The 12,228-nt window shown below is 33.5% G+C and overlaps 1 protein-coding gene across 1 annotated transcript; it reads left to right on the top strand.

Moving 5' to 3' along the window:
* Positions 1 to 604: 604 nt before the first annotated feature.
* Positions 605 to 1,673, top strand: LOC9322990. The gene is made up of 5 exons (XM_002886879.1): positions 605 to 784; positions 859 to 1,123; positions 1,202 to 1,295; positions 1,368 to 1,492; positions 1,573 to 1,673. The coding sequence occupies exons 1-5, from the start codon at positions 605 to 607 to the stop codon at positions 1,671 to 1,673; spliced, it is 765 nt and encodes a 254-aa protein (XP_002886925.1).
* Positions 1,674 to 12,228: the final 10,555 nt, after the last annotated feature.

Here is a 12,228-nt window from a genome sequence, read left to right on the forward strand (position 1 = left end):
ACAGTAAGCAATATATTCTGATAACAGAAAAAGATAGAATATCGAATCTATTATATTCTGATTAACCCAATAAAGTAAGATTTCTATATTCTAAGATACTGTTATGAGATTTTTAAAATAAAATATAAGATTGTTTAGGCCGATGAAAATATAAGATTAGGGATATTAACAATATCAATTTATGCGGAAAAATAAGTTGCCTTTTTTAAAATGTGATAGTAACAAATCAACTGTTTCGATAAACCTTAACTTTATACGATTTACATAAGGGTAAAAATAGCAGTTTTGTCTAGCGACAATATCGTGTGGCTATCTAGCGTTTCCATGGTGAGCAATATATTCTGATAGCATAAAAGGATATTATATCGAATTTATTGTATTCGTTTGAATCTAATTAGGTAAAATTCCAACGTTATAAGATACTGTTATGGCATTTTTAAAATATAATGTTAATTTGCGTAGACCGTGAGACCAATGAATATCCCTGACATTATTTATTAACTATTAACCTCCTTATTTGGGTATAAATAAAGGTGCGCGTGTCCCCTAAACGATCACCTCTTGATCGATTAGATAGCATTCTCTCTGTTTCTTCAGTCGTAAAATGTCTCAAAATTCCTCACACGATATCACAAGTGACGTAGACCAACCGGATGTTTGTGTTGATTTTGCTGACTTAGGCCCCGGCATGGTTACTATGAGGGTTAAGGTGAGAATTATTAGGAGGTTCGTGTGTCCTGCGTATGGCGCTAGGTTCGTGGAATTCGTACTGGAAGATCCAAAGGTACATAATTATATACTATCATCAAAACGTTTATACTGTATGTATACTAATTAGTCCTTTATTTGTTTCATTAGGGTCAAAAGATACATGCTGTACTTGGTGGGGACGTCGCGCAACGGTTCTCATCTATCCTCATAGAAGGCAATTGCATAATTTTATCCGACTTTGTTGTACGAATGGCTCTCGGAAGGTTTAGACCGTCTTCGCATAGATTTCGACTTGGTTCAAACGCTCTCACTTCGGTCAATTTAATAAGGCCTTTCTCTCAAAGTGATAATTTCCATTTCGCGAAGTTTAGTGATATCAAAGAAGGACACCTAAATCCTTGCTTCTGCGTTGGTAAGTGTTGTGCGTTACATCGTTTAAAGTATTTTTAATTTGGATTGTTTATCACCCTCTGTATATTGAAACGCACAGATTTGATTGGGCGCCTTCTGGTTACTTTTGATTTCCGACGATCGGAGTCGAATCGTGTTAACCATCGCTTTTTTTTTCAGATGAAAGACCGAAGGTATGAATTAAATTCTTTATAATAATATTAAAACGGAACGGATGTGACTCATTTTCTTTTTTCGTGCTTAAGTGGTGTACGTCTAATTTTTCGATTGCCGGATGTCTTTGTTGATTCGTTTATGAATGAACGGAAGAAATGGATTGGTGATTTCCAAATTCTCATCGTCAGATTCGCTAAATTGGAAGTCGTCGAAGGTCCTACCATTGCATTGTTACAAATAATATTTATATAGATTTCCCTGTTTGTGTTAAACTTGAGTTATTTTATTTTATAGGCAACGTCACTGCTACTACAGCTTGCACGTGCACTCAATTCTTCTTCGATCATGAATGTCCTGAGTTTTTGGTGATGCGGAGGTTCTTTACCCGTAAGTGAGAACCGCTGATAGTATTGGTTACGGAGCTAATGTGCTGGTTTTATTTTTTATGCATTGATACTTGCATGTGTTTTAATTTTTACTTGGTTTTTTATTATTATACAAGTTTTGTAGGCAGAAATGCCAAGATTTTAAATATTCCAGTGACGCAATTTATATATTTTATGTTGCCATGTTATATCTAAACGTAAGTGATTTATTTTAGTCAACCGTCCCGATGTGGGATTATATCGTACTATCGTTAGATATTTGAACGTCAACCTCATCTATCGTCGTTTTTGTTCACTCATGACAGACATAAATTATACATGATATTGATAAATATATGTGCATGCGTACAAGTATATGCATTAAAAATATTGATATATATACATATCGTAGTTAATATAATGTTACTACTGTATACGTATTAAAACGTACATACACTTGATAAATGAAAGTTATAACCATATAATGACGTCCTTAATATGATATTTATGATCAATATTATTGTTATAAATCTATTTTCAATATAAGTTTGGTATGATTATAGAGATATATGTAATATTTTCCTTTTTAATTCGGATTTCGTTAAAATATGTTAAAAGTTGAATATATCTAAAAAGTAAGCTTACTTTGTTTTGATCTTTCCAAAAAAGAGATTACCATTATAAAGTAGCCCTAATTACTATTTGCTTTCGAACTCAAAATAGTATAAATTGTTGCGTCGATAGAAATTACGCTTCACGGTGTCTATACTATGGGGAGGATAAACTTATTTCATGACATGAAGCGTTAAATTCTTGCAAGTATGACTGGATTCTCCGCATATAAACAAATACCAAAAAAGAAGTCCATAATTCATATAAAATGTTTTATATATTATAATAATAAACTTTATATAGAGATACATAGATTCGTAATAATAATTGTTTCTTCACTCTTCTAATATCCCATGTGCCCGACAAGCTTCTTCGTATGTTGGGTAAACAATACCTCCGTGAGTCCTGACTTCTTCGTCACATGTAGGTCCTCTTAACATTCCTGCGAGCCTTTTCAAGTGACGATTGTTGTTAATCTTACGCGAAACATACATGACTCCTCCTCTGGGGGGTCCTCTTCTCCTTGGCCTAAATTGTTTTTTGGTCCTATCCCACGTGGAATGATTTGGTATTTCGTTGAATGTTAATTGTCTAGCCATCGAGTTGATTTTATTTAGATTCAACCATGCCTTGAACACTTGATCTTCGTCGTGATTATCACCCATGATTCGGTGCCTTATGATTTGATGTATAGGTTTTGTTATATATATAAATATGCTATAGGTTTAGGTTAGATGTCACGCCGACGTGGTGTTATATATAGGGCTCCTTAAAATATAAAATCGATAACATTTAAATATAAAATATTTTAGATAATATTAAACTTTATATATATATGGTTTCCATTGTGAATATAAATTTTATATTTTTCCATTTGGCAATTATCTATAAAATTAGTTGATCGGAATGTATATATATTCCTTTATGGTATTTTTTGATTAAATAGTTATATGTTAACATGCCTTCATTTTGATAAGTTTATATCTTATTGTATCTTTCCGATTGGCAACTACAAAAAATATAAAATATTCTTAAGGTAAGTTTAAATTTTGATCAAATATAATGTCGTTCTATTGTGGATGTAAATTTTCTGTTTTTCGTTTGGCAATGTTATAGAAAAGTTAATGGAAATATCTATTTTGTTTAATAAAAAAATGTTTTATTCTATTGTTAAATGTTAATATTCCTTTGCTGTGATAAGTTCATATCTTATTGTATCTTTCCGAACAATATCTACCAAATTTAACGATGGGGATTCATTTTGTTTATATATATATATATATATATATATATATATATATAGTTTTGCGGTTGGTTCTGTTATACTAAAGTGTTTCCTTGCCTTCAGATGGCTCGTCCCCGAAGTTCCATCTGTGTATCTGATCTAATTCCTTCTATGAATGAAAGAATGATGGGAAGATTCATAATAATTAGAAGATTTCGTTGCTCTTCACGTTTGGACACGTTGGAGCTAATACTAGCCGATGAAAAGGTACCACGAGGCTATATATTAAAAGCATGCAAAATCTATAAATGTTTATGATTCGTTACTACATGTTCTATCTGAGTTTTGATTTTTTAACCGTTCATTCGGTTGTTTCTAGGGTGACAGGATACAAGCTTCAATTGGTTTGGATTGTTTGGCTTATGATTCGAGTAGACTTGTCGAAGGAACATGGATATTTATAAAAGATTTTGGCTTGGTCGACGCTGTTGGGTCTGTTAGGCCAACTAGGCATGCCTATAAAATTCTTTGGAATCTATCGACTTCTTTTCAGAGAGCTGTGGTTACTGCTTCTGTTGACTATTTTAAGTTTGTACGTTTTGAAGATGTTCTTGCTGGTTTAGTCGATCCAAGTGTTTGTGTTGGTAAGTTTAACTCTTTTGTTTGGTATGTTCAGTAAATATTGCATGTGAACGTGATATTGTCGTCGTTTGTTTTGTGTAGATTTGATTGGTCGTCTCATGTGTGTTGGAAATTATGACGAGGATGAGGGAATGAATAGTACGTGGGAGCAGATATATTTGGAGTTAGAGAATGTTAGGTGAGTTCTAAACTTGGTTTATATATCTTGGCTGTGAGGGGATTTTGTGTAGTTGATTATAATGCTTTAAATATACCAGGGGTATTCGTATTCGCTGTCGCTTGCCGAAGGGGTATGCCACGAAATTTTTTTCTGGTCTGAAGACTTGTGCTGATAATATCATCCTGTGTGTGATGCGATTTGCTAGACTAGAGCTTTCTCGAGGTACTTATTTAAACACTAATACATTGTGTACGTGTTTATTCGTTTAGTCATGATTTGTCTATTGATATATTAGGTGATATGAGGGCTACTACTCTGTGTACCTGCACAGAACTTTTATTCAATCCTTCGTGTGATGAAGCTTCGAGGATGCGTCTTGCTTTTGCTTCTGTGGAGAGAAAACTATTTTGAACCCTTGATTTCTTATAATACTTAGTTGGTGTTTTGTTTTTTTTTTTTTTTTTTTCCTGATTCAAAAATATCTGTTATTCGACAATTGTGTTTTTTTTAAATATCACGGTTTGCATCTTATTCCTTGACTATTTAATCGATTTTATATATATGTGCTTATTGTCTAAATATCCAGTTAGCGTCAAATATACATACCAATTAATTGTTTTAATGTTGTGTCTTCGGAAAAATTTTGACATTCAAAATTACATCCGAATATTATCTTTTAGATAACTACAATATATATAAGATGCAATATTCGTGAAACGCGCATAATTTAAAAAATAGTATATTTTTGTTTTGATCGGATTATACGGAATATATATTGACATATTTTTTTACTCATTACTTTGATATGAAATATTAATCTTCAAATCTATGGGATATTGCTATATCTTATTTTATATTATCTCCAATTTCCGACATTATTACACAAGGGAGAATATTATGGTCTAAATTATTCAAGCGAACAAAACAAAGTGCCCCGTAGTGGTGGAATTGGTCAATGGGAAATTATTGTCTGATTCTTTACAGGCTAAAAGATGCCCTGTTGGTTTGGATTGATGGTACTCGATCGGTCTTGTATTTCTATGCATGGTCAAAATCTATGCGTGTCTCGATAATGTTTTTATCAGTTTTTGTGGTTTTTCCGATGCAATGCATTGTAACGATAAATAAACAATGTAATTGTGCTTGCGTTTTAATTTGAAAATATGTATTTAAAAAAAAAAACGTTCTTGTCTTTATATGATTGGGAATTTTTTGGTTCATATTTGCAGCACATGAAAAAAATCTCAGTCACAAAAAAAAAAAATTGGATGAGCATGTCGACGATTTAAAACCGATTAAGCTTTGTTGGTCTATCCAAGTTAAGGTTCTTAACAAATGGCGTGAGAGATCTGAAGCCGGTTATCGAACTTTACGCATGATTTTGTGTGATAAAAGGGTAATAGCATTTGTTTAAGATTATCGATGTTTATCGTATGTTGATGTTATGTTCTTATATACATTTGGCGTTCTGTTTTTATCATAGGGTTCTATGATTGAGGCTAAAATCAATTCCGAACTCATTACTGAGTATGATTCCGAGTTCAAAGATGGTGACTGGATATCTCTTCACCATTTTGAATTAGATTTGGTAACTGGGGATATGAGAACTACACGTCATGCTTATCGGATCAATTTTCTTCCTTCGACAATTTTGAATCTGATACCTGACAAAGACGATCTTCACTATACACTATATCCATCCTCTTTCCTTGACGTTTTGGATGATAAACTCATAAGAACTTACCTGATAAGTAAGTATATATAATATTCTTTGATTTTGTTCATGTATTCTGCTTTTTAATTTTTATGTTTCTTCTCTCTTTTTACCACTAGATTTGATTGGATATGTGGTTGATATCGAAGACATAAAATACTCTGACCCAAGTAAACGAAGCGCTGGTTATGCGATGACGTCTTTCAAAATTAAGGACGCAAAGTGAGACTTATTAATTCCACCTATATTCGTATCATTGCTACGTGTATAGGGGGGCTAATGTTTACATTTGTTTGTTGTAGCAATTATGTACTGCCGTGTGTTGCTATCGGAGATCTTGCTGAGCATTTTCACGATGAGTGGAAAAGGACTAGGAGTTCGCGGGTTGTTTGTGTTTTGCGTTGGTGGGGAGTCTATAAAGTTTCCGGTTTGTATCTAATTTATGTTTTGTTTATTTATAACGGCCGTTTGTCTGTATAGCTCCCGTAAAATGTTTTAAGCTGTGCAATTCTGATAATTTAATAAGCTCTATGTAACGTGTTAATTCAGGACATATGGTTATCCAATCGGTTGGTAGATGCAGTCGTTTGGATCTTGATCCTGATATGCCTGAGGTTGCTGATTTCCGAGTAAAGTAAGAAATTTGATGTTAATTTTAGGTAATTCAGCATTTGGAGTTGTTTAGGTATGGTAATTGATTTATTATTTCCGTTGTAGGTCGTCTGCTTCTACAGGCTCTTCGCGGTATAGAGCCTGAGAGGAAGTTCATGTGTTCTGGAGAAGTGCTTGAAGGGGATGAGTTTTGGATCTCCTGTTTAACTTAAATGTTTGTTGTTTTTAATTTCTATCTTTGTTGTTTCCAATTTGCTAAAAACGATCGGATTTGCATAATGTAAATCTTGTATGAAAATTAGGCTTTATCACTATAGCGTCATTATTGACTCTGACTTTCTTGCTGTTCTGTTGTGTGTAGTGCAAAATTCACAAGCCAGTTTTATAAAAAAAAAAGGCTGGTTCGGAGAGTGAATATGAGATTGACTGGGGGATACCAATTCAGCGTAATTGGTAGATGTTTATCGAAACAGCGTGTCATCCATCTGTGCTATTACTTGCGCTAATATAATTGTAATACTCTATGGAACTGCGAACTGGAAGGAAACTATGTGGTTTTTTCTGTCTGATTTACGATTTGAAATCGTACTGTTATCTTTTATATTTTGTTCTTGCTCTTTGTTGGATGTCGATCAGATAACTTTCCTCTTTGTTTTTTTTTTTGGTGGGAGGTTTATTATTTTTCCTTTTTCTATTCGGTTTATTTTGCCACCAAATACGTTAGGATTGTTTAGACAAATCACAAACTGTTATTCCGTAGTTGGGCTTTGGCCCATGAACGTAAGATTCAGTAAAATGTTAATTTTTCACATGTATAAAATCTATACATTATAATGCTGAGATATCAATTTCACAAATAAACCGGATATTTATCAACAATAAGTACATTAATATGTAGTAATATGGTCGTATTCTTATAGTAAACTAGCTCACATGTTGATTTCTGTACGCACATCCTGATTTCCCTTTTTAGTAACTATAAAATGGTAACTACCTTAACCGGTTTTGTATATTTTCTATAATACTTTCGATTTGTCGTCGACGATATGGCAAATTATCATTTCGTTATTGGGCTCCGGCCCATGCATTTAGGGTTCTGTAAAATGTCAACTAATCACATATGTAAAAACAAATCTATATAACACCGTAGAGTTAGATTTCATCTTTCGGGATATTAGTTTATAAAATATTTAATAATCTGTAGCGATAAAGTCGTATTCCTTATTTCGTAAAAATACGAATGTTAATTCCCTTTTTTTTAGAACCCTAAAATGATAACTACCTTTAACTTATTATATAGAGATAAAATCGAATAAGTTTTTAATAATATTTGTTAACATTTATTCACGGTTTGTGATATATATATGCATGTATTTCCGGGTGGAGATATCACGGAAAAAGTATATAAATACTGGCATCGTTTTCTTTTCTTTTATCATCCAAGTTATAATATATCTTCGCTCTGCTTTGAATTAGGGATTTTGTATTTTTACGGATGGAGCCGTATCCTCTTTCGAAGCTGAATCCTGATACCAGCGAGTGGCGTATTCGCGCAAAGGTTCTTGCTATTTGGCAAGAGTACTACGATCATTATTCGACGGTTGACGTCGTGTTGGTCGATGATAAGGTATAACTCATGTTCTGTGGATTGTTGTTTTTAATATAGTTTGCATGTATAAGTCGTAGTGTAATCATGTGTTGTGTATATCGTATCTCAGGGTGGGAAAATCCATGGTATCATACCTATGGAGCTTATGCCACAGTTTTCATCGAGAATCGTTGAGAACCGATGGATAGTGATAACAGATTTTATTTTGAGACCTGTCGTGGATGCGTTGAAGCCTGTTGCTCATAGATTTGAGCTGGTATTTCATAAAAAAACATTATGCGATACTCTGCAGGAGAGATCGGGTGATGGTTTCTATGATTTCGTGGATTTTGGGAGAATCCTAAATGGGGCGCATGATACGTCCATTTGTGTTGGTATGGTTTTTATCAGTTGATTCTTTTTTTTTTTATAAATTAGTGTTACGCTTTTGTATTTCGACCGACGCTTTTATTCATGCAGATATCATCGGAAAGGCCATTAACGTTAGTAAAATAACCTCTTTTGGTTGTAACGTGTATGAGGATCAGGTGGAACATATAGTCTTTGATCTCCAGGATACAAGGTACATTATGCCACTTTGATACACAGAAGAAGTTGATCATTTATCGATCTGATTTATTTAAACTATATAACGCAGTGAAAGAGTTTTGAGATGTGTTTTAAGCATTACGGATGCTTTACCTCTTTATCGTTTGTGGATGACTGATCCGTCCGATGTTATCATATGTGTACTGCGATTTGTCCGTGTCGAGTTTAGGGAAGGTACGTAGCATAGAAGAAATAATTTATAAACATTGATTAATCATGGTTAACGTGTGGTTTCAATTTAATATGTAGGCATGTGGATATGCTCAGGGGTGCGCTGTTCGAAACTGCTGTTGAATCCTTCGATACCGGGTGTAAAAAAAATGAAATCAGTGTAAGTTATATATTTGTTTGAGGTTTACTCATTTGCTTAAGATGCTGATGGGCATCGCTTTTTTCCTGCTGATACATGTTTTATTCGATTGTTTGTTTGCTTTTTGTAGCTTCTCGATCAAGCACGGTCCGATTGCGAAGAAACAGAAGATTGAAGACTGAACGTGACAATAGATCTATATTTTAGTTTATCTCCTTATAGATGTTTTTACGTTATGTTATCGTCTCGGTCTATCGGTCATACAAATTATTTTATTTTGGATATTTATCTTATACGTTATTAAAATAAAACAGATTTAATTTATATATTGGATTACTCACGAACGAAAACTACATCGTATTAAAAAAAAAATGTATAGTGTCGCTAAAATTATACTGTGTCTGTTGTTTATTCTTGGGATATTGAGATTAGAATTGCTTTTGCAATGAACAATCTTAATGAGGTATATATATATAATCATTAAATTAATAACGATATGCGTTGTTAGCAATATTTATTTAGTTAAATTTATACCTAAATAGAAAATCCCCGGAAACCTTATCGAGTTATTTATAAAATTCATATATAAGTATATATTCGAGTTATTCGTGGATTAGGTATTTTTGGTTTCATTCATAGCATATAAATATATAGTCCCTTACGCGTCTATTCGTGTTATAATCGTCGTCATGTTTACCTCCAAAACATATGATAGTGTTTGGCGATTGAATCCTTCCAAGTACGAGTGGGTTGTCGAAACCAAGGTTCTTTGTTCGTGGACACGGCGTCTAGAAAACAGTGGCAGGCGTTTAGAGTTTGTTCTCGCGGATCGTGAGGTTTGTTTATATTATACTGTTTTATTTTTTTATAAGATAATGCTCTTGGATCTTATTTTATGGATTTGTTCGTTGTAGGGTAACAAGATACAGTGTTCTCTATGGGGAGAGGTTTACGATAAATTTGTGTCTGTAATAGTTAGCGGTAGTTGGTTTCGGATTAAGGACTTTAAAGTTGTTCATCAGACTGGGGATTGCAGAGCAACCTTGCACCGCTATAAGATGATTCTTTTGAAAAACACTACGATTGTCAAGATACCTGGTATCGATAACAATCAGTTTTTTGATTTTGTTGATTTTGGAAGTATCTTGGACCGAAGATATTCTGACGACTTTTTGGTTGGTAAGATTTGTGGTTCTAATTGTATCTAAACATGTTATCTGTTATATTCACTGTTTTATTGACGTTTCATATTTCCGTTGTGCAAGACTTGATTGGAGAGGTTGTTGATGTCCAAACTTCTAATATCGAAGCTGAAACCAATGGAACGAAATTACGTGAGGGTTCCGTTGTTTTTAATGATAAGGGCGTCCCTTTATCTGATGAAGTTATACCAGACTATGATTATTTACTAGATAGGTCGAAGAGATACAACGAGGGTAGATTAGTCGTAGAAAATAAGGAACCTACTCGCTCCTTGAAGCGTAGTAACGAGGATGTGTATGGATTTTCATCCACAAAACGTTTTCGTCCTCTTACTGGTGGTTATAAAGAATTACTCGAAGAAGTAGGAGGAATAAACGATCAAGGCCATGGAAGACTAGGATCCGAATTTGGTGAAGATGACGAAGAGGACGATGATGAAGAAGAAGAAGAAGACACCGAAGGAGACGAAGAAGTTGAAGAAGATGTAGATGCCGATGAAGGAGAAGGGGAATACGAAGAGGAAGAGACGTATGGGGAATTTGGTTATGATGGGGATGATAGCATATATCGCACAGTTTCTTTCTATCTACGTGACAGACGGTACATTCATTATGTTTATAATAGTTAGAGGATAAATACTAATTAATATCCTTACACATGTACTTTTTTACGTGTGAAGGAATGCTATGTTGAGATGTCGCCTGTTTGGTAAAGTCGCTTTGACTTTCTACGACACATTTAAAGAGCAAGCTGATGGTGCTGTTATTTGTGTTATAAGATGGGGACTTATTCGTTGTTATGGAGGTTTGTTTTGCCTGCTTAGTATATAAGCTGGTCGGGTTTGTTATAGATGTATGCATGTTAAATAGTTAGTTTGATCGAGTGCAGGTGATGTGGCCATACATGCTACAGATTGCTCGCGTATTGAGATTAATCCAGATATCCGTGGAGTGGAATGCTTTGATGAATTGTAAGTTTAGTTTTCCGTATAATTAGATTTATGATGTTTGGTGTCTGGACTATAATATTGTTAATTCCTACGCTTCGGTGTTATTGTGAAGGGTCAAGGAAAACATGTAGTTGGGTATCTTGAAGAAGAAGGAAGGATTTATAGTCTCCGGTGGTGGATGTTAAAGTTATTATGTTTCAATTTCCGTTACGTTTTAACAGAGTTGTTTCAGCGATACCTCTATTATGCGGATCACTATTATCCCTTAGTTTTGTTTATTTTTTATTCTATAGTTACGTTCTTATTATGGATCATATATTTACGGTGATACGTTCGTCAGCGAGAGCATTTAAATTTACATCGAATTTGTTATTGCGTTGGGGCTTAAAATAATATTTTATATATATGTTAAATTGACCATTTCGTTGAGGCTGCGAACAATATTGAAGGATTCTTTTCTTTAGTCATAGGCTTCAAAGTGTATGCGTTATATAAAACTGGAAAGTGAAGGAGGACTTACACCTTCGTTAGTTTAAATTAATAACATAATACATAAATATTTTTGTAATTGGATTCCATTGAAAGTTTACTCTTATCGACTTTGTTTACAGAAAATAAAAATATGGATTTGTCACAAAATTGTAAACATGCTTAATCTATGATTTAGCGAGACGATAAAAGTAAATATTGCGGTTTTTATCTACGCATTCGATTCGAAAATATCTATAATAACTATTTGGTAAAGCTATAATATTTCCAGAAAATTTTATATACTAATAGCGAAGATTTACATTTATCTCTTAATTCGATTTTGTTAATATCCATAATTATTAAATTTTATTCTATATTAGTCGAAAAGGTCGGTTAAATCCTAAACATTTTATGGCTATATATAGGATCTACTACTCGCTTTCAACATTAACGAAATCTATTAAGATATTATACTTTTGTGCGTTAAAAA

The sequence above is a fragment of the Arabidopsis lyrata genome, assembly GCF_000004255.2.
Source record: "Arabidopsis lyrata subsp. lyrata unplaced genomic scaffold ARALYscaffold_2, whole genome shotgun sequence".
Classification (NCBI taxonomy): Eukaryota; Viridiplantae; Streptophyta; class Magnoliopsida; order Brassicales; family Brassicaceae; genus Arabidopsis; species Arabidopsis lyrata.